At 34.1% G+C, this 24778-nt stretch overlaps 1 protein-coding gene across 1 annotated transcript in view; it reads left to right on the top strand.

Annotated features, from left to right (window-relative positions):
- LOC108740313 (coiled-coil domain-containing protein 173-like) overlaps window positions 1–24501 on the top strand; it is a 34637-nt gene extending 10136 nt beyond the window's left edge. Inside the window, exons 2-9 of the mRNA XM_025973657.1 lie at window positions 1490–1718; window positions 10018–10397; window positions 10474–10594; window positions 14184–14354; window positions 14413–14534; window positions 23761–24004; window positions 24061–24234; window positions 24287–24501. Coding sequence (XP_025829442.1) covers window positions 1490–1718; window positions 10018–10397; window positions 10474–10594; window positions 14184–14354; window positions 14413–14534; window positions 23761–24004; window positions 24061–24234; window positions 24287–24463 — 1618 coding nt within the window. The 3' untranslated portion in view covers window positions 24464–24501. The remainder of the gene's footprint in view (window positions 1–1489; window positions 1719–10017; window positions 10398–10473; window positions 10595–14183; window positions 14355–14412; window positions 14535–23760; window positions 24005–24060; window positions 24235–24286) is intronic.
- Window positions 24502–24778: the final 277 nt, after the last annotated feature.

The following is a 24778-nucleotide window of genomic DNA, read 5'->3' as shown; positions in this document are numbered from 1 at the left end:
GAATATACTGATTTTACTGAAGTTCAAGAATTAAAAATCATCAAGAATTAAATGATAAAATGACTGTAATAAAAAAAGGAAAAAGGCAACTTAATAATACTCTAGATTGTTTTAGAAATGAAAAACTAAAATCTTAATTTATAACACAACTCTAAAGAAAAGGACCCAATGTATACTAAACTCGTAAAATAAATCTCCAAAATTAATTAACTATATGAAAATACAATTCTCAAATATTAAACAATAGACCAACAAGAAAGTTAATTAGAATAATAATGGAGACAAACATACAACACTTGATAGGACGTCTAGACAGGAGAAGATCACAACGTCTTGTCTCAATAAAAGCTAAGCAGCAGCAAATGCTTTCACTTCGAGTGGCTTGACTATACCTCCTGTAAGGTTACTGACTCGAAAGCAACCAATCAGAGGTCAAGAAGCATGATATCGGACTAGATATGGACATTCACAGAGCACAATATAAGGAAACACGTACTACGTTAGCCATGGGAAAAACAATCAATGGGTCACAAATAAATTAATACAGGGAACAGTATTTTCTGTAAGGAAAAAGACGTTCCAATGCGTACCTAAATAGGATATATAGTCTATGTCTGCGAATACATATCTACGTGCTATGTACATAATAACCCTGAAATGAGGTATCTTTTGGAAATTTGAAATGCACCAATTTACCTGAAGGGTACAAAAGAAGCAATAAACTTAGTTGCAATTCAAGATTGGGGTATTTTCCACGTACTTGCTTAACCATGCGTTCGACATGTGGGGTGTGACAAACCCCAAGCTGCAAAAATTGTTTTGTAGTTTTTTCTACGATATTAAGATATTTAAACAATAGCAATTGTAGTCTATTTGAATAGGACATAGTTTTAAGCGGTTGGGGTTCAGAAATGACCTTTGTCGATGACCAATAAATTGTTTTCTGCTAGCTTCAATATAAATATCTTATGGTTCCTGCATTTGATTCTAATTTTTAATATTTTGAATATATTACGTTTGAAAACATATCCTGAAAAATAATTTTTCAAATTTTTCAAAAATGCGAAATGATGGTAGAAACATTAGTCGACTTTATAATACTTCACTTTAAGTAGTTGTAATACAGACGTCGAATATAATATCATTGTAGCGGTCAGTGACTTCAAGAAACACCTGGTCAACTGAAGCTAATGCTGACTGGTACTTGGATGGGTGACAGCGTTTATAATATACTCGGAAAATTGTCTGAAACTTTCTTTCTTAGTTTTTTTTTCGTAGATCCATTAAATAAATAAATAACAATGTAAATTAATGTTGCATATAAAACAATCTGATAAATTGAAATATTCAATAGGAATGTGTTTAAATTTAATTGGATCTGCATGGATCCGTTTGGATTATATTATTATATATGCTTGGATCCAAACGTTTTGTATTGGGAATGATGTTGTCTTTTATATATGTACCTCTTCTAATATTTGTGTTTCAGGGGCATGGAAACACATTGGTATGTTCCGGCGGGAAAGTCACTAAATGAAACAAAAATAGACGAACGAAAATTTGAACTTCATACAACGTCGGATGCATGGAAGAAGATAACAGGACATTTGGATAGAAAAAAGTTGCAAGCTTTAGAGATACAAAAAGAAATCGATCATAGAAATTATATTAAAGAAATGTCCAATGCTATGACTGAGAATTGGGACAACTCGGTCGAGGTAAGGTACCTATAATATCCCTAATTAAAGAGAATAAGAAGGAATCCAAATTACAAATTCTTATACTCAAAGCATCCATATTAAACTTTATTTCGGTTATATTTAACTTGCGTTCTTTGATAAATAAATATTGAAATAAGGTTTCAGCTAATACACCTATTATAGCCCAGGATACTACCATTTGAATAGATGTCATTAATGTTGATTCTGCGGTAGGACACCTGGTTGTAAATGTATTTATATTGTGGTGCGGTATAACACCACACGTGTATTGTACATATTTAATTTTTGAAGTGAAACTTCTTTACGCACGGTAGGGTAAGTTCGTTTCATGCGAGTTGCTATGTAACGAAATCATACAAGGCAATTCCCCCGCTGTTTGTCCCTATGTATGCTTAGATCTTTAAAACTACGCAACGGATTTTAATGCGGTTTTTTTTTAGTAGATAAAGTAATTTAAGAGGAATATTTATATGTATAATACATGCGTAATATACTAGAGAAACACTGATAATTTTAGAGACCTGTAATGTGACGTCGTAAATAAACACATTTTTTGCGTTTACATTGCAAACGCTGGCTGAACCCTACGAGACAGATCAAAATAATGCAGTATTGTACACCTTAAAAAAGGTCTACAAAAAAGACCGGGATGGTATATGTCTATCTCTTAGGGATAACCCACAATAACCATTTTTTATCCTTTACTTTTTACGAGAAATAATGGCTTATTTACGAAGCGATTTTAAGCAATACAGCATTAATCCTTATACAATTAAGTACTTTTAAATACATTGTGCATTTAAAATAGATCAATATGGCCCTTAAAACATGTAATTTAAATAAATATTTTCGAAGATATTACAGACTTAAAATGCAGGAACATAGCGGTTGCAGCGGTACTGGCCGGTTTGTATTGTCTAATGACAAAAAAACTGTGATTGTTGTATATAGGGTGTCCCAGTTATAATAATTAATACTTATACCACAGATTCCTACGGACATTTGGAACATAAAATGTTATAATACTTTTGACTTTTGAAACAAAATAAAAAATTATAAAGTTTTGATGTCGGCCCTGCACAATCGCAAATTAATTACTATTCCAGCTGATCGTAGAAAAATTCACCTTCAGTAGGTCAGAATCAGCTGCTTTTTGGGGCAATGTTATTGTTTATGTTTGGTATTAAGTTACGGATCAGCCGAAGAAGATGCACTCGCGTTAAGGTCCATTGGATGACAACATGTTGGAAAAACTACATACCTATCACAATCGAAAATCCCATGATCGTAAACTGAAGTGGATCTAATGTAGCCCATAACGTCGAGTATTACGTTATTTTAAATAGAAAAGAAATTTTAACGACTACGGAATAGTTAAAAGCAGTGCACAAACAACCCTCACCAGCCAGCGTTTGGTAAATATGTGTGTTATGGTTGTAAAAGTTGAGACAAGATGCAGACCTACTTTGACCATTCACATGTGTTAAATGTTAGTTTTGCCTGGCACGTCTCCTTAACCCCACGCGGAGTAATAGAAGGATGTGTCCAGAAGGACCAAGTTGGTTATTTTGTTTTCATAAAATGTAAAAAACTAAATATTGATATAACCTCGTTTAATTACACCACAGCCGTCTCTAATACAAGCCATGCTGAGAAATTTGGCAACTGCGCATTGCTTCGATGTGAGAGTCCTATTCTGCGAGTCTTACTTGTTATTACTACACGTAGTTACATATGATTTTTAGACACCCATTACGATAAAAATGAATTAAATTATTAAATAACTAACATTTGTTCATCACTGACAGTATGTGACGTTATTTAAAATACACTTGAGCAGGTAGGTATTAAGAACAAAATAGAAAAGACAATAGATTAGGTAAACTTTGATAGGTACCTATATGAATTTCATCTCAATAATTGTAATTTTGAGGCAAATTTCCACATCACCATTGAAGTATTGCCAAGGCGCGTTACCATTTTTTTGGGGTTCGCCAATAACCCTGCCATTCCATTAAAAAAAAAAATAATTTCAATTTGAACTTTTTTAATTTACGGATTTTTGCTGTCTTACAGTTAGCTGAATTTGAATTGGAGTGGGCGGGACTCTTGTTTTCTATAATTTATAATTTAACGTAATCATTAAGCAAAACATCAGCAAAAGAAGATAAAATTTGGAAGAATATATCTTTATAATGTTTTCCACAACTACATATTTTTGAAAATAGTTAATTTTCCTAAAATTGGTTTTTGGTGTTCAGCCCGCAAACATTGTGTCTGTAGATTTTCGCTATTACTTTTTTCTTCAACAATGGCATAAATGTGAAAAAAAAACTATACTAATATTATCAGTAGGAACGGAAAGTCCTCCCCTTTGTTAATAATCAAAATAAATATCTCCAACACAAGAGCCTTTATTGTTTATTATGAGCGAAACACAATTGTTGCAAGTTATCTTTTTACGAACAGAATGAACTGAAAATTTTTAAGGAGTTATCTAATCTTTCAATAATTTAAATTTCTATTTCATCATTCTCTGGTAATTTAGGGTATGTTAAAAGCACACCCAAAACATTACCGGCAGTAGATACTTTTTTTACTGTTTTTATAATGTCACTTTCGTTAAAGTGATGTATGTAAACTGCAGAATATTTTCGCATTTCATCAGTTTTTTGGGAATAAAAATATAGACATACTTGTACTTACATTTTAATGATGATTTATAATTTGAATTGCAACTGGGAATACAACGACGAGGCATTTTGGCGGGCAATTTCAACATTTTTTATAAAAGGTATGCTTTTCTTTTTCACTTTTGCCTTTTTTTTTACAAGGTAGAAGTGCATTCGGCTTCTTCCCTGTAGGTACTTGTTACATCCACACTAGATCAGCTGAGCGACTTTAGCCGCCTACATCCAGGCCCGCAATGAAACAAATTGTACGTACAAATTTACAAAGACGATTGTGAGCTCAACTTTTTGTTGTATTTTGTGTTTGGAGCCATGTTTTTTTTTAATTATTATAAATGGTACACCCTGTATAAAGACATTCTATAGTATATTTACTATCAGCATTGCACCCGTGCGAAGCTGGGGCGGGTCGCTAGTATCAATATAACTAACCTTAGTGTGTAAAATTTAGTGAAATATAATTTCACTAGTATTACTTTGTATAAAAAAATAATATAACTTGAATAATATTATACTATAACATTTAGTGGTGAATAATAGACATCATAGTGGACGTTATACAACATAATATAAAATATAACCTAAAAACACAATATAAGAGGTGTTGTAATACAGTTTACAGACTGTGTGTGGTATTTCATTTGGAATATTAAAAATTATCATGGGTATCATACCTGGAGAATGAGTCTGAAGATAGCGATAATGTAAATTGATAATAAATTTGAAAAAATTTCAATTCATAGTGTACAAATAATGCCATTAAACCAATTTCTTAATCCCTATCCCGGTATGTTTGAAGAAGTTTCACTTCAGCAGCGTGTTGTATAATTACACGTTGTAATTTTTTGTTGTAAGACGGTATGTAAAAATGATAAGATAATGTTAAGTAAACAAATGGTTTTTTAATAAATAAAAAAATATATTAAATAGGAGAACTCGCCAAGGTGACCATCACGACTCGTAATTCACCAATCAACTGAATAAAAACCATTTCGAGCGTGTTCCACTTCAACCCTTAACACAGTTGCCGTGGAAAGCGTATTTTCAGCGACGACTCGTAGCGAATTCAAAAACTTAAATTTCTTTACAGTTCGGCCGTCTTATTATTCGACCGACTTCAGGCGACTCAACAGCAATACACAAACTTTATCAAATCCATGTAAAACATATTAACCCGTATTTAAACAGTACTTTTATTTAACTATATTCTTGTCTAATTAACACTTCTTATAATTAGTAGTTATAAATTCACCACTATATAATCACTTTGTCATTTTTTCGCTCTTTCCTTTTTGCTTTGGAATACCACGTAACTCGAACTCGTGCTAACTCACTCGATCCCGTGGCAACTATCTATAGAGACTGGTCGTTTTCTAGAATGGAACTTCCAGAAAATGACCGATGAACGTTCTGGTATATTCAATGAAATTTTGAAAATTATCCTACAACCCTCTTTAGACATTTCCTACCCTGCACTTGCGACCAAATGGCACGTATTTAAACACCTTTTCCCACTGTTACTACTTTTATGTAATTATTTGCTGTCTGATTAATACTCCTGTTACTAATTAGTTATCTAGAAGCATGGCTTTTTCTGTCATCATGTATACACAATAATTTTAATATAAACATTAATAAATGCAAATTCGGAAAATTAAAAAATATAAAAGCATACGAATAAGGTATAAAGTGAAGGAGCTAGGTTAGCTCAAAGCATCATTGGTACGCATCATAGGTTTTTTCTATTATAATGATATCGTCTAGGTAAACCAAACAGATTTTCTGGTTTAATCCATGTAATACAGTGTCCATGAATCGTTCGAATGTAGCCAGTGCATTACAAACTCCAAAAGGCACCACATTGACCAGTTCCAGTTGTAAAGGCAGTCTTCTGCTTATCCTGCTGATGCATATCCACTTTGCAGTATCCACTTTTCAAATCCAGAGTTCAGAACCATTTAGCTCCAGCTAGACTATCTAGTGTGTCATCGTTGTTTGATGGGTCTTACTGTTCCAGTGTTGATGTGGTCATATGGTTGGTCCTACCAAAGTCTTGATCTGACAGGGCGAAGACGTGTTGAAGACAACCAAAAAGTTCTCCTAATTGTTTCACTTCGTGCTTATTGACCCTTTCACCAGTTCTGATAAAGTTACAGGAAGTGATGTCGGTTTCGTCTCGGGTTGTTCTTCCCAGTAGTAGAGGTGGATTTCAGTTACCAGTTCAAACATACCCAGTTCTATGTAGATCTTTTGCTCGAAGTTTTCAAATTGCCTATTCGATGGTACCGATAGTGTTCCACACCTTACGAGCGTACACCCTACCAATAATTCTTTCTGTGTCAATTCTTGATTGTTTGGTTCGATTACACCCACCAGTTCTAATTTTTACAATGTTCTCGGAGTGACTCGGTAGTACTCGATCTTCCTTTATTACCACCTTGTAGGCAACAGGTTTCTTCTTAGCATTTGACATTACCATCTCCTATTCATCTTTGCGCATTGTAGAACAGCTCAGTCAATTTCATGTTCCTGAAGAGGGTCCAATCCAATGATAACATCATCCGCTATGTCGGCCACCAATATCCAAGTATGTAAAATCGCATTTCGAATTGTATTTTCGACGTTGCATTATCAATGGGTTGTTGAAGCTGCAGTTAAAACCAGTCTGCTGGCCAAAGATCGAATTCGCCATTCTGTGATCATATCAAGGCGAACGATGATGTTGGATGCCCCTCTATCGATAACCATTCGAACAATGTGCTGATTTATAGAGCCTTCTATAAATGATAATAGCGCCGTCCAATCTTGAAATGATGACTTCTTCAGGGTCTTGGTGAGGGTTTGGTTGATCATAGTTTTCCGACTGCCGTGTCTTGTTTGAGTGGGCACTCGATTTATGTGCCACATTTTCTCGCAATTCCAGCACTTCGGACGACCACTGTAGTTGTTGCAACCCGGAGACCCGTATGTTCCGTTTCTGACTCTATCGATAAGTGTTTGTACCGACAGTTGGTCCATGAATTTTTGAGGAGCAGGGGGTAGGCTAATCATACGAGGCTCGTCACATCAGAGTCAAATTGCTTCGTTGGTTACGGCTTTTCAGTTCCGTCTGATAAGATGGTGGATATCATATTGTAGTGACTGGGACACTCTTTGGAGTATATCCTACGCCTCTCCTCGTAAAGAAAAGTGCTATTGTTTTCTCTGAATCGGCCTAGGAATTTGCTTCTGCCGCTGCTGTAAACAGCTTTAGGTAAACAGACCACGAGATCCTTTCATGAAAAGTTGGAGGTGTAATTTTTAATGATCATGCCCTGGGATACTAGACTCTTGCATTAGGGAGTGGTTTTACCCTTTTAATTTCTTCTTTCATTTCATCAATCTTCTTTTTCATTATGATTTCCCTTTCTTCTATCTTCTTTTCCATTTTGTGTCTAATATTTATATTGTCTTCCATTTTCGTGTTTTTCATCTCAACGTCTGATCGTGAGGATCATATATCGAAAGAATCGGTGATTCAATTGATTTTGATTTCAGAGTCTCAAAAGCGTGAAGTTGATCCGCCTCAAGTTTAAATGTTGCACTCTTTCGGAACAAATCATATAAAGGTTTCGTAAGGATAGAAAACCCTTAAATTTTCGCAAATATAAACATAAAAACATCTGAACAATATGAACATTTTGAGGGACTGGGAAATGGTTATAGCATCTGACCTGTGTTGAGTTGGTTTTACTCCATATTTAGATAGCATGTAGCCCAAAAAACTCTACTTCAGCATACAGGAATTTACTTTTATGGATTTTTAACTGCATTTTATTTCATACCAGCAATTTAAATACCCTTTTTAAAATCATCAAATGGCTTCTTGTCGCGATCAAAAAATCATCTAAATAAGCAACTATATCTCCTGAAGCAATTAATCCTTTTAAAACTTCATTTACAAATTTTTCAAATTTTAACGGAGCTGTTTAAGCGCGAACGCATCTTAATAAACTGGAATTGGTCAGAAGGTGTTATAAATGAAGTATATTTTATCGACTCTTCGGCCATGCGTATGTGGTGAAAGCCGTCTCTCAAATCCAATAACGTAAAAAATTTTTTATTATTCAAAATATTTAATTGATCAATCGATCAATAGTAGAAGGTAGTTGTCGCGAACAGTAACTTTATTAAGGTTCCTATAATCTACACACATTATCAACTGTCCATTGTTTTTCTTAACAAGAACAATGGGTGACGTTCATGCGGATGCACATGTACAATTCCTTTTTCTAATAATCCATTCAAAATTTCCCGTAACCCTTTCTTTTCTATAATAGGTAATCTACGTGAAGTACAATAAAGCGGTTCTGATCACGTAATGTAAATTTTAATTCTATTTTAACATCTGGTTTGGACGGTAGTTCTGAATTTACATAATCATCTATAAAACATTTGAGTTTAGTTTGCATTTCGATTAGAATAGACTGATTGATATTTAATTCTAAATTATCAGTTTGATCTTTTCTTGGCAATATAAATTTGAATTTTTTAAAGGCATCCCTATCCAAAACCGCAGGGCTCGACATAGTACCGTTCGGTACAACATACATGATCAAGTTGATTTTTATATTATCTAAAGTAAATTGCATTTGCCTAGTTCCTAATATATTAAATTTTGTTTTATTAATACCATAAAATAGACGCGCTCGGACTCGATTGGTATTTTTACGGTTTTATTAGCCACCTAAAAAAGTGTTCGACCGCTTGAGGTCAAGGGCCGCATTTAGTATTATTTTGTTGCGAATTTCTACGAATTTGCCCTATAGTAAACAGAGAACTAGTAAATGGGTCAAAGGTTTACTAAAACGTAATTAAAAAGCCGAGAATTCCAGAAACGATCGTGTCTTTCAGCAAACGACTTTCAGCGTTAACATTAAAATCAAAAACATGATTTAGCTCAATAATAGAATAGGGTAATTTCTTGTGATATTATCGAAAGTTGTTACATATCTCTTTTTAAACGTTATTAGTAGGTATAGATTTAACTAAACCGTTCAACTGGGTAACTATGTATACAGTTTTACTTATATTTATATTTATTCATCATACAAAATACTAGTAATAGTATGTATTTCGTGATTACTAAGTAACAAACACAAAGTTATAAAGAAATACAGTACCTAAAATGGTAATTGTTCTATGTTACTACTTGGTAGACATGTAACCAAACAGACATAAAAATTTTTGGTGAACAGTATCCTGTCTAAGTCGGAATCGCCATTCAGATCTCATTGGATCTAGTCAGTACGACGTAAACGGTTTCGACAGAATACAAACCACTTCGTGCGATTTACTATGGCGTCGGAAATGCCTTTGTCGTGTTGACAAAGTCCAATGAGGTCGGAATCGCGATCTACGTCTGATAATTTACAGAGAATGAAATGATCACAGATAGTAATCTAAATACATCTTTATTTACAAAATTTACTCTTTTTTACAATCACATATGTGTCTACTTATTCAAGTAGAATACCTAATTATTAAAGAAGCGGTTTTACGGAAATTTATAAACAACTAAATAATTTAAATCTATGGTAATTTATATCTACTATAATGATACACAGAACATACGTAAACGTAAAGAAGAGGAACGTATACAAAGAATAGAACAATCTAAGGAAGACAAGATGCAGAGATTTCTTATGCTGAGGAAAGAACAAGAGGAAATACGACAGCAGTATATAAAAGACAAAAGAAAAGAGTTGTATGTTATGCACGGTCCGCCAAAAGAACTAAACAGTGCTTTAATTCTTTCTGAAGTAATTTATGAAAGAGAAAAGCAAAAGGAAATGAAAGATTTTCTTGAACAGCATAGGATTGAAGAAGAAGCCAAATATGCGGCAAAAGTAAAACAAGGTGCAATTGATGAAGCGAGGGAGAAGCAAGAAGAAAAGGAAAAGGAAAAATTGAAAAAATTGGAAACGAGGAGGATTTATTTAAAACAGTAACTGCAAGAATAAATATTTATTCCGATTTTCATATTGTAAGTTTTACGACTGATAAGTATACTTATATTTTAGAATAGAAGAAAATAAAAAGGCTGCCGAATCAGAAAAACAGGAACGAATCAAACAAGAACTTAACGACATTCTAGCTGCTGGAAGAGAAGCTGTACAAATGAAAAAGAATGAGATTGAAGAGGCAAGTTTTAATTGCTGTTATAATCATAAGTATTAATTTCAAATTTTTTACTTCATCTGGTAGTTTCGCAAGTAGAATTGTTTTTCAATAGCATGACCCTTCATAGTTTTCTCAAGTACGTTATAGAGTACTCTTATATTATTGTCTAGAATTAGTTCGCATATGGTGGTTTTTAAGAATATTTTGCAGTAATTGAACCATATAGGGTACTGATCAGGCAGCCTGCTGACAGCAAAATCATGAATGCAACGTCTTAATACATTAAAATTTTCAGTAGTGTACAACCACAAACCTCATCAGGTAAAACGTATGCGACCTCGATCGTACTGTTTCTACATGTAGCCATAACTTATAAGCAATAAAAATAAATTCTGGTGAATCAATCCATTAAACTAGAAAAAAAAAATTTAATATAGCATATAAATAAGTGCGGAGCTTGCGGAAGGTGAGGGGACCATGAAACAAAAAAAAAAACAAGAAATTATTTATACTTGCAAGAGTTAACGGTTTTCAAGAATGACGTAGTTGAATGCACAGGTAGATGTAATTCCGGCCCTGGAAAGAAATGCCTCATTGCACGCTGTTTCCAATCAGCTGGTAATTAGCAGTATCAGTGTTGTAATTCTCTTTTTGCTGACGTATTGTTTATTTGTTAGTAAAATAACCAAATGACTTATCCCAACAACCACACTATTTAAAAAACTGCAGACATATGTTTCTCTCATGTAAGTTATCAGTATCTTCAGCACAAGACTGGTGCTAGATAGCTTTTTTTTATGTTTTTCGTGGAAGAGGGGAAATCCTGTATATAAAAATGATTAAACTGTGTTTCCTGGTTTATTAGTTTATTCAATAAAATTTATATTTACAAAAAAAATTTCAAATATTTTAAATTTTCGATAATGTACCTAAATTAGCTGTAACTTGCCCGGCTTTCTGAGCATAATCCTTTCTACCCCTTTCAGAGGTTGAATTTTTTCAGATGCCGAAATAGGTATTTAATTAATGATATCAAAGAGCATTAAGCCCAAATTTTAACTAAATGTGACGGCTGATTTTCAAAAATAGTTAATTTATGTTAGTTTCATTGTATTAATGAGCATTAAGACCATGTTTGAAGTAAATCTTTTCACAAATATTCCACACAAACGTTAGAAGCCTTTTCCACCCCTTTAGAGGTTGAATTTAGGTGTTTGATCAAAGAGCATTAATAATTTTAACGAATTAAGTTTCAAGTAAATCTGACCAGAAACCAAAAAGGATCCATACAAACTTTGTCACTCTTTTTCACCCTCTTACGGTTTGAATTTCGAAATATCCTCCTTAATCCTTGTATAGATCAGGAAAGAGACCTCTGTGCAATATTTCAGCTTTTCATGTGCATGAATTTGGGCTGGGCATTGATGAGTCAGTGAGTGAGTCAGGAATTTTCTTTGTATGCGTATAGATATGTTGTACTGCAATATTCACTGATTTGGAAAGAAACACACACAAAAATAGTAACAGCGATTATTGTATTTGTCAGTCGACTTCGACCTTTTCAAGGAGGAGTATAAAACACGTGATTGCAAGTACGGTCAAATAAAACGTAAACTATTTGGGAATGATCAGGTATATTACGTCAGAAGCAGTAGAGAATACCGTAACAGGACTTGAATTGGGCAATTCAGCTGTGGGTCTCATACATGATCAGGGCGACCGACCAGAATGCTCTTAGGGATTACTTGTACTTATTTTATACTTGTCTTTTATAAAACCAACTTTATTCAAACGAGATATTATTATTGAAAAGTAATGAATGTAGGTAGTATGTATATAGTCTTTTAGAGGAGGATTCATGATAAAATGGTTTTTATAATATGTATTATGATATTTATTTTCGTATTTTCTTCTTATGAAATTGATGTCCACTATCTTGTAAACGTTTAATTAGACCTTCCAAACGAGCTTTTGTAACAAAACACCAAGATTTTGCCCATTGAAGAAAAAAAAAATAAGCAAACAATACTTCTACCGAAAGTGGCGTAGGTTTACTCAAAAGGTACCATTGAGCGTTGGGATAATACGTCAGGTTATTAAAAGCTGTTCAATCAGTCACCCATATTAAGAGAAATTGTTAATGTACATGTCTTTAGGAGTTACCAAGGCTCCGTGGTAAAACAGAGGTAAGGACATATTTGCGATCTAACAAACATACTCCAAATTTTAGCATCTATTAATGATACGTTATGGCATTTTATAAAGAATAAGGCATGAAGAAGTTGTATTTGTGAATGAAAAAATTGTTTTTGTCATTTGTGTGCAAAAAAATGAAAAAGTTTGCCAGCCCTAAATATTAATTACTTTAAAGTTGTATTTCATTGAATCATTTGTTAGAATCGGGTCTACACAGTGTGTAACAGATATAAGTGCGGGGCTTACAGGAAGTGATAGAGCACTATAAAACAATACACTTAAGTAAATGTTTGTATTCCCGAAAGTTCATTGTTTTCGAGAAAAGCGCAGTGGAAGGTATCTGATAGGAAGTATTTCTATCAGCTGATAATTAGCAACATCAGTGTTGTATTCTATGTGTATATTTTGCTCATGTATTGTGTGTTATTTGTTAGATTATATTAAGTTCGATTCAAGGTGTAGTAGTGGTAAACTCTTTTAACGTTTTAATCTTGTATTTAGTCGCTTGATGTGCAGTTCAATGAACTTATTCAGCAATACAATATCAATCATTAGACTAGGTCAGTACGTCACTGTCGAACAGTTGTTATAATAGCGCGTATACTAAACCCTAGTGCTCAACTCTAATGACCTGTAGACTGCAGTTGATCGCTGCAAACGAAATACGCCATATATCAGGCGTTTTTGTACATGAGTTGTTTATTTCAGATGTTTGAAAATCTGTACTGCTTACGTTTAAAGTAGTTGCAATGTTCTTATTACGTGTTCACTTCAATATTTGGTACGTTAACAATTCACGTGCAGGGCCATCTTCAAATAATAAATTTTTGTGGTTTTCTTAAAAATTCTATTTACCCATAACCACGCTGTTAAAGTCAACATACGATTCCTTTTGCACCTTCCAAAGCTTCGCATTATTTCTGGTACACTTTATACATTAATAACATATTTTGTAGGCGTGAAGTGTTATTAATATAATACATATTAAATAAGTTTTTGTTGTGCTCCTAATTGATGCTGTTTAGTTTTTCTCGTGATAGACACTTACACTTATGTGTTAAGTTTGCGATATGCACTCGGCTCAAAACAGAGCATTAATGCTACAGCCTTAACAATTTCCTTAGTGGCAGGAACCAACATCGTAAAGTGTGACACTAAATTAGTATATGCGACTATTCCTGTGCTAGAGATAAGATTTTTTAATAAAAATTTGTTACGTAAAAGATGCTAAAAGTAAAGGTATTGCTATTGCCTGCATTGTATTATTGAAATACTAACATTTGTAAGTGTAAGTTCAATTATGATGTAAACAACAGTTTATTTTATAGTTAGTTATTGTGAATGTCGTTCATTATTGCGTTCTTTGTTGTGTGCATTAAATTATTCATTAAGCGGTTTTATATGTTCAATATAGGAGTTACAAAAGCGCAATGACATAAAAAAGGAGTTTGATGATTTTTACAAACGACAAAAACAATATAAAATACAAACGGAGAAAGAAGAAATTGAACAAACTCAAGTCATTGAATTATTTGCAAATGCTAAATGTAGAATCGAAGAAACCAGAAAAAGAACAGAACAAGAGGTACATCAAATATCCAAGACTTGATGCATATTCGTAAAAATACTGTAATTATTTCTAGCTTCTAGCAGAGAAAAGACGAAGAGCAGAAAAAATAGCTGAAAAAGTTGCAGCAGTAGCTGCAAGTAAACAAGAGGAGGAGGAAAGGATTTTAAGGGAAGCAAATGAAGAGAAAGAAAGACTGTAAGCTTTTTTACGTCATCTTTTTCTTAACTACTTAATTTTGTATATGCTTACATAAGCAGGCATATCCATGCGTAACAACACGAGGAAAATAAAACCAAAACAGAATTTGCCTGGGGTTCAGTATGTAGGACACGTCTACAAGGAGACCAAATAGGGAGATATAGATTTCCATTTCTTCCCCTTATTGGAATCAGAGCCAGAATAGAGTTATAAATATTTTATTGCTAGGAGGCTTTCTCATGGTAGATTTTTAAAACCTGAATGTCTCTTTGTTAATTATAAAGTCATGCAGTATGTGATATTAATACAGGATATTAAGAATTATTTACATTGAAAACAAAACACACTTGTAAAAGGAAAATTATAAATAATAGAAATGCATTAAAACTAATAAAAACTACTTGTTAACGTAAAATAATTAATACAAAATTAAAAATTAAAGACCAGAAGTAGTTTTAATTAACTATTTACATTATGTATTACCTTATTTTTACTCGTGTGTCTTTGTATTAATGGTGCAATCAATTTTTAATATCATGTGGCAAAGTTACACACCCTACAACGCAATTAAAACCTTAGGCGAAACGTTCATGTTAGTCGTTCGACAATAAATCATTTACAACCCCATTCTGACTTTACCTCCTTTAAAGAATGAGAGTTTTAATGTGCAAAAATCTCATTCTTAAAAATCTAAACTAACTTAGTCGGCTGCAAACAGAATACATGTAGTGTAGGACTGCTGAAACATTCTGATGTGCCCTCTAGAAACCTCCAATCTTGGTTGGGGTCATACACTTCTTCGTAGTGGGCAGCTTATTGGAAAAATTCCATAAGAAGGAGAACAATGGAATAAGTATGAACTTGGAGTTTAGGATTTTATTATTTTCAGAACATTATTAAAGAAAGAAAACAAAAAAGCAAATGACCATCCCTAGAATCCTTAGAACTTCACTAACCGAGGGTTGTGCTTTCATATTTCTTATTGCTATTACTTTAGATGCATTCTCTATCAATAGATTACTTAGTAGTAACATTTCTAGTTTGTTATTATGATCATTAATAGCTTCTCCCATATTTTCTCCCACTCCACAAATTAGGATAACATCTGCAATAGCTTCAACACCCGATCCAAAACCCTTCTTTCAGATCTACAGTCGAAAAAATTACCTTTGCTTTTCCTAGCTCAGGTACAATATTGCCTAAATTGATAATTAGGACGACATAGGTTAATCGAAGGGAATTGGCTAAAGATAAATCCTAGAATAAAAGCATGCGTTATGTAAGTAGTGATTCTGTTCAAATTTAGACATCGGTATATAATAACATAGGTAATTGACGTAATTGTTTTTAATATGCAGATTTCCGACAGATGAATATTTAAAGTCACTCGAAGGGAAAATTTTAATCCCACTAGGCATAGTGTCATTTCCGAAAACGTTTCAAAGCAATCGATTTTCTAAGAAAGATACCGAAAAATGTCCTACAAAGTGATATAATACCGAGCGTTTTCTATATTCCCGTTCACATAAAAGTTAAATCTGAAAAACAACGAACAATAATTATTCGTTAAGTAAGGTCAATATTTGCTTTTAAATACAACTATTATGTTTAACTGTAACATTTGGAAAATACGCCTCTTAGAAGTATACAATTTAATGAAAAAGACGCAATTGTCGATACGAAACAACCCTCTACCTCTGGTTCTTTATGCGCCAAAGCATACTATAACGTTCTTTTACCCCGCACTGAAGAGTTGGTTGCCTGGCCTATATTGATACCTAACCTACCTTATGAGCAGTCTAGTTATGGCAGGTCTGTGGTACCTTCCTTTTCTAGTTCAATTACTGGTGTAAATTTTGTCTTAAGGTGATGGATATTCTTCTGGCACGTTGAATGGATGGTATTATTGATTCGTCAACTGCTAGTATTGTCTTTTCTGCAAACTTGCCATAACCTTGAATGATATCTTTATATTCAATATTTTTTTTGCTTCTATCCTGTAGTTTTCTGTTATTTTAGAAGTACAATATTTTATGAAACCTAGAGTAAAAGATGCTTTTTTCTGAAAGTGACGTATAGTGATCAACGTCGACTATCTGGAATTTTATATTATATTTAATCTTTTTATGTATGACAGGTAAAATGATTTTTCGTAGCACTTCCACAGAATGACCTCCAAACACTGACAGTTTACAAAAACAAATGTTCCACTGCTACAATTCTTTTACATTTATATATTTCCATCAAATAAGCTTTGGCAGTAATATCTTAGCCAAATTAGTGTTTTGTATTGTCACATGTATGTAGGAAACCCAACATATATAGTGGCAAAGAAGACCAGTTTCTAGAAGTATCTATCAATCTTGACTTACTTTAACAAACTATGCATCGTTGGAAGGCGTTCGAAGAAAAAAGATTACATGCCTGTTACGACTAGAGCTTCCGAAGCAAAAATGGAGGAGCAAATAAATTCATTAATGGTAATGATGGCAGAAATGAAAGCAGTAATGTAGACTGGACAAAAAGAGATAAAAGCAGGAAAAGAAGAAATGTAACAGGAAATGGAAGCAGTACAAAATAACGACAAGCTGACACAAGAACAACTGAAAGCAGTTCAAGAAGAAATGAAATATGAACTGAAAGCAGCTCAAGAAGAAACGAAGCAGAAAAAGGAAGCCGTACAGGAAGTAATAAATATCGGAACTGAGGAAAAGATAAACAATATTACAGATGAGATCGGAAAGAAGATAGAAGAAAGGAGACAAGAAATAGAAGAATAAATGAGAGAAGAAATTGAAAGGCTAAGAATTCCCTCTACCGCAATACCTGAAGATTCCGGCGCAAGATCATCAAAAGTTGGAGGTGTAATTTTCGATCACCTCCAACTTTTGATGGAAAGATCTCGTGGTCTGTTTACCTGAAGCAGCTTGGAGCAGCGGCAGAGGCAAATTCTTGGACTGATTCATAGAAAATAATAGCACTAACAATTTCTTGACGAGGAGAGACGCTGGCTATACTCCAAGGATGCGTAAGTGGCAGCTGTATGACTTCCACATCTGTCAACAGCATAAAAATGAGTAATCTAACCACCGTTAAGCCTAAGGATTTTAGGCATTAATCGAAGACCACAGGAAGGACGAAGACATCGGCCCAATAATGAGATGATAAGAAGCCGGAACCTTATGACCATCGTGGCCAGATGTAAGCCACCTTAGTCAAACATCGAAAAGCTATTGGGCGCAATGGACGTCCCATAACTTGGAGCACGGCATTTTGAAGAGAATGTGAGAAAGTCCAGGTGGAACAAGAAACAAGCTCCATGGGAATGAAGTGGAATGAATTTCAGAAGTCTTAGAGGCAGTCCATGGCGAGGTATATACACCCTCACGTGGAAGGTACATTGCCGGTTTGTTTTAATCTCTGTACCTCATTTAAGACGATTTACAAAGGATGACGTTTTCGATGGGGATATGGATAATCGTACAATTTGATACTTGCATTGACATTGTGTTTACATTCGTCTTAAATTAGTATCATGCTACAGAGATCTGTCGTACTAAACGCCATTGTAACAATTACTGTTCTACAATAAATTACGACAGCGATAAACTGATGTACTGAAATAACTGACTGATTTATACAGCTAAAGCGTTAAAAGAACTAAGTACTGCCTGTAACATAAATATCGTCAATCACACTTAATCTAATCCAACAAATAAGAAACAATTCGTGAGTACAAAAATACAAAAGAAATACAACACTAATTTCTCTAATTACCAGCTGTTTGAATACGCCGTTGCATTGTCGTATTTCCTTGCGTGATGGGCTGGATTGACACTCTCCTGTACTTCTAAATACGTTTTTCTCGAAAAACATTCGGACTACCAAACATTCACTTAATGTTCTTGTTCTATAGTGCCCTATCACTTGCAAGCTGCAATATATAGGAAGGACGGTCTTGCGCTGAGAATGTTCATAACGTGAATGAGCGAAAGACGTGTCTGCAGTTTGTTAAATTTTTGTGGCTATTGAGGTCAAGTCCTTTTGGTTATCGAATTCTACAAGTATGCTACTTATTTCAGAAACGCCTTGTATCTGTTTAGTTTTAAATATGTATTGTGTATGGATTTAATCAAGATTTAGAAACGATCCTTTCATTAAGATGTTTTCGATAAAAAAAGGAAGAGCGTTTATTAGTGCTCACGCGTAGGAAGTGAAACTTCTTTAGATTGTATATTATAGTAGTAATTAAAAAAAATGGCTTGAACTATTACATTAACTAATTACTAAACACCAGGAAAAATACAACTTTATTTCGAGCTGACGAATGCGGGATATTGGTTTAGTTTGTTAAAAACTTTTACGTTTGTATCATATAGAACTGCAAAGACGAACTACAAATCAAAACAAAACGTCAGAGTAGGCGCGATCTGCTGATAATTTGTTGAAATGGCAATTTTCGTATTATGGGTTGATACTAACAGGTTAGCTTCTGATGCCTGTTAAAATTACTCCTTTTGGACATATCCACCAGGGGTCACACATGGTGCGTGACGCGTGATGTTGTGGCGCGTGACTTTTTCCTTCCTACCGTCGATAATGAAGTTTTACATCATGTAAGTGTTGAAAAATGAAATTGCCAAACGGGGCGTAGTCACTATTCAACTCACCCAGTTATGTTGTCGACGAATACGAAAAACAGTTGTAGTCTAGCATAGGCAGCAAAGTAGAAACAACGTGTAATAGGTTTTAATATTTACAGTGTTGAATGTTCAATAAACTCAAACGGTGTTCATGAATTCGATGGTGCGTCCTACGTGTGATTGTCTGCAGATCTGATGATTTAAACGATGTTGATGAACTTGATCTGCTTGTCGCCGATGGATAAGATGAACTTCGTTTTGCGAATTTCACACTAACATCGAAATTAATGTCACCTTCGTTTTCCGCTGTATTCGGATCCGGCTCGAAGGACCATGTTGAATGCTACGGGTGTGTTGCTTGCATACAACAAGTGTTTTTTCAATTACATTATCGAGGAATACGAGAAACAGTTGTTGTTGAGCATAGACAGAAAAGTAGAAACAACGAGTAATACGTTTTAATATTTACAGTGTTGAATGCTACGGATGTGTTGCTTGTCTAGATACTTTTTAAGGAGCACTTAACCCTCNACAGACCAACCTTTACCTGCTGTCTTAACAGCGCGTTTTAGAAAATACTACAAATGGCGTGGTGAGCGCCATCTGTAGTACGATGCTACATTTGAGGATTACATATGCTCCAACAAGGTCCATTTGTGATATGGATATCTACTTGCTGAAACGAATCCCGGCGTAGCTCACCTCAACGTGATATCAACTTCGAATTATTTTGTTCGATTATGGTAACGTGCCTATCACGTTGAGGTGAGCTACGCCGGGATTCGTTTCAGCAAGTAGATATCCATATCCTAAATGGACCTTGTTGGAGCATATGTAATCCTCAAATGTAGCATCGTACATTACTGTACATTTTCTTTTTTGTAGCTTGTCACATTAATTTCATTTCTTGACACAAATGAAAATAAATCTATACGTATTTGTATGTCATATGATTGCCGAATGTATTATTACATTTTATACTAACGTTTTGTCTTGCGACTTCGCCTGCAGTGGCTTGAGCACATAAAGGATCGAAACCGTATCCTATTCCCAATAACAACTCTACTTTTACAATTGTTTCTAAATTCACCAAGTGAAATTATTAATTCACGCCAGTATCGAGTATTTTTTATTGTACCCCCTGTTAGAGACGCTTGTTTAGGCTCTAAGACGACAGATTTAGGATAGGAGATATGTATATTTTTGTATGAAACTTGAAAAGCTTTTCAACTTCTTTTGAATAAACTTGCTAAATATATTTCGTTTGGTTTATAGATTAGAAATTTCCCTTTCGACTAAAACAATCCATAAAATAATTGTTATACTTAGTGACCGTGTCTGATTGTTGTCATTTCGTTCTATCCATTCTGCAATTATATCATTTGTCGCAGTCAGAGGGATTTCCAAAATCCAGCAAATGCAAAAAAAATTGGCCATTAGCTGGAAAAAATGTAACTACGTGGACACCGCCACGCTGCATGTTCGTTACAGAAGATTAATTAGGCAGATTATACCACTATCAAGAATTTCCCTACGTCGCAAGTTCCTTGGCTATTTAAGAAAACGTATTCAACTTTTGAAGTCCATGATAGAGACTTATTAAGAAATAATGTAGGAATTTTGATTTCTCTATTGTTATTAACTCCTATAGAAAACCTTCCAAAATTTATCTAAAGACTGTTCTTATGGTAGAATTTGAGGAAACCTCTGAATCCTTCAGACAGTTAATAATGGCCCCGTAGGAAAGACCCCAAGTGGGTTAGATAACGCTGTTTTCAAACTAATGATTGATGCCTCTCCAAAAATTGATGTTACTCTAAGATTTTCAAAATTACAGGGTCATTCATTAAAAGCAATAGTAAACAGGTACCTACATAATGTAGAAGATATTTTATTGTTAGTTCGATTCACTTTATGTTCAGGTGATCTGGGAAATGCTTTCCATAAACGGAATCCAAAGAACTGTATCAAAAAATAGCTCCGTTGAGAAATACAGTTATTTCTTCAGTAACTATTGGTATGCAATTAAAAGGTGAAACAAAACAAAATAACAAACGGCAGTGAGTTGCTTTGTCCGTAAATTACAACCGGAATTATTCAACGTACCTCTACAAAATAAGTATCCTGACATTGAAAATGTTTTCGATCATTGCATTCAATTAGAAGAGGTATGCAAATTTATGGCACAAGAAAACGTTAGGGAGTCCTTTAAGTTCTCTTCCTATTAGTAGAACACGTAAATTCAAAAAGTATAAAAAATAAAATTAATAATCAGGGTAATCATGGTAAAAACGAAAATTTCGATAAGAATTGTTCATATTGTAAAAAGGGCGGACACGTTAAAGAGTCATGTTTTCAATATAAACGCTAGCATGAAGATACAAGACGCTTACCTTTTATTAATGTAAATGTTCATGCCCCACGTGAGACCGAAGAGTGGATGAATACTAACAATACAACATGGGAGCGCCATTTCGGAGAATCGAAGTCGACGTGACCGGACCATTCCCAATGACCGCCTCCGGAAACTGATACATCTTAGTAGTCATGTGGCCCGAAGAAAGTGTGATACCAAATCAGGAAGCACACACCGTTGCCGAAAAGCTAGACAATAACTGGATCAGCCGATATGGAGGACCATTGGAATTGCATTGCGACCAAGGCAGGAGCTTTGAATCGGCTGTGTTCAAGAACATCAGTGATCTATGGGCATTTTTGAAATGAGGAGCATTAAACTGACGGGGAGCGACACAAGTAGGATATCTAGGGGCTAAATTCCTTATCTTCCAATGCTTCTCTTATGGCACTTCCGCTCGTTAGAATTTTGCCTCTTATTAGTCAAACCCGTCCCCCTCTTGTGTTGTGTGGGTGTTTTTTTGTTGTTATCCTCCATGTTTATGCGAGTTACGCAAATTCGGCATTACATTTTTACTACTCTGTATAACACTAAATAACTTTTAACGTAACTGTAGTAAATGAGGGACATCCTCCTATATTTCTTCCTAATATCAATACCTCAGCTTTCATTACATATGAAATATGCAATTTTGGGTTAGATAATGAAAACACATTTTTTTTTCTTGGTAAAGTTGGAATATCTCAAACACTAGTAGACTTAGATATTGGGAAGTATCATAAAAGCTCCTCTAGAATAATTTAGATTCTGAAAATTCAAAAATAGACAGGGTGTTCTATTTAAAATAACAAAGTTGATGACAACTTCCGGTATAACCGGAAGTGTTACAAGAATGACATTATTTTATTTAATTCAGAAAAACTTAGACCTTAAAATTGTAAATTTTAATTCGAAGTAGTTTCTGAAATTTTCTAATGGGCCTTCACCGTAAGACACTCTGTATGTTGGATCAGTTAGTTTGGTGACAGTTGACGAGTTTCAGTTACTCTCCAACAGTTTCGATCAGGTAATGGTGAAAAGGGTTTTCCTGACTGGCATGTGTCAAATACTTTATACTATGGATTTAAGTTACGTTATGCTGAGAGACTTTTGCTTGATTGGATTATGTGATTCATATGTATCCTTGAGAGTCTTTAGATTCCGGATCTTTCCATCTCATCATTGGGCCAATATTGTCGTTCATTCTCTGATCTTCGATTAATTTGTTGTGTTTTCAGGAATCCTCAGGCTTAACGATGGTTAGATTACAACAGATTGATGCCAGATCTCCTTTTTTCTTCGCAGATGAACAATATTTACAGTTTTCTACGCAGTGTCTCCGGTGCATCTGCATTGACAGGTTATTTCTCTGGGCGATGCCCGATATTGATCTCTTATTTCTAAAGTCGTTGTAAGCATAAGATACGCCTTGGGATTTGACATTCCTATCTCCTGTTCAACGATACCCATTGTAGAAGTGCTTATATTTAATTCGATTCCATGTTCCGGGAGTAAATTCAATCAAATGATGACATCATCTGCTATATCGGTCATCAATATCCAGCCATATAAGATTGCATTTCTGTGAGTTGGTGAAGTCTCTACGGCGTAGTCAAGATCAATTTTCTTGTCAAAGGACGAATTCACCATTCTGATACTGCATTAGGCCAAATTATTGATGTTCCGTTCTTCTGCAGTCCTCTTTCTGGAACCAATTGCCGCGTAATCAAACATGTTACCAACTAATTTATTAAACTAATTATTCTTTAGTAACATCACTATTAATAATTAATTGTTTCGCTTTTTCTTACCTCCTAACTGAAACTCGACCTGACTGACCCTCTTAACCTTTGTTACTATGTATAGTGGGTTGCTTACACATGATAATGTGTGTACGTAGTAAAATCAATAAATTATAACGTCCTACTGTATACATATGTTGAATTTTTGTACTGTTACCATGTAGGTACTCACTAAAATTTTAAGTTTGTAAATGTTTGATTAATTTTATGTAACGTATTTGTATTGGTAATTTAGTCTTCCGAAATTAATCAAAACTGTTAACGATAAGTAATTTATGGTGGAAATACCAACAAATGTTAAAAAAGGGCAATTTAACCTAGTTTATGTAAAGACACATTTTTTGGTTGTTGGTACTCTCCTATTAATGTTGATTTATGCGCAGAGAGTTGGAAAAAATCGCAGCGAGGGCAGAATATGATAAGATGTTATTAACGGAAAGATTAGAAAATCGACAAAAGGTTTTGAAAGAGCAGGAAAGAGGAAAATATATTGACGGAGAAATGAGGAAATGGATAATGTTAAATAGATATAAAGGTAACGAGGTAGTAAGATCTAAAGAGGAGGATAAGAAAAAGAGAAGATGGGAAGATATTCTGAGATATCGCGGGGAGTTACTTGAACAAATTGTATTCACTATATTTAGCCCAAGTTGACATACTGGCATTCACAATTAGTGTTTTAGAAAGAAAAAAAGCAAAGAGATTTGAAGGAGTTAGAAATAATAAAGTGCGAGTTCGAACAAGAAAAGGATAAATTTAAGAGCGACGATGATGACTTCTTCAAATATGCTAAAGAGGTTACCGATCAGGCTCTACGCAGAGGAAGACTTTTGTATCCGATAAACCAAGTAATTATGGTAAGTATAGTAAGTGAAAGTAAAGGCACAACTTTAATAAAACCTATTTTAGAAATATCAAAAAGATAACAATTTGGCACCATCATATAATGGAAAAACGTGTACTATACGGGCAAGGATGCAAAAAGAACTTGTGAATTGTACTCCCGGAAAAATGGCTCATGACCCACGAACGGATCCTAATTTGAAAGATAAAAGAGAAGCATTTAAACAATTTATTTACACTTGATATATTTTTATGAAAAATAAATTCTCTTCCTGTATGTTTCGCAAATGTTTTCATTCTTATTAGGCATAATTTCTTTTCAAGATGTGGATTGCATTAAAAAGAACGGAGCTTCGAAATGATCAATTCAAAATTTTTGCACCGATTTTTAAAATTTAAGTAATTGTTTACTAAGGAATTTATATTGAAATTACTCACTCATAACCTGTTTACCAAACAAAATTCAAAATTATTAACTTCATACATTTCAATGTATCTTAGAATATCTTAGCTTGTATGTTTCAATTTTGGCGCTTATAATAAACTTTTAATACAGAA

This window comes from Agrilus planipennis, unplaced genomic scaffold (assembly GCF_000699045.2).
Source record: "Agrilus planipennis isolate EAB-ADULT unplaced genomic scaffold, Apla_2.0 scaffold58, whole genome shotgun sequence".
NCBI lineage: Eukaryota > Metazoa > Arthropoda > Insecta > Coleoptera > Buprestidae > Agrilus > Agrilus planipennis.
Note: the sequence above shows the minus strand (reverse complement) of the source record. Positions and strands in the feature narration are given on the sequence as shown.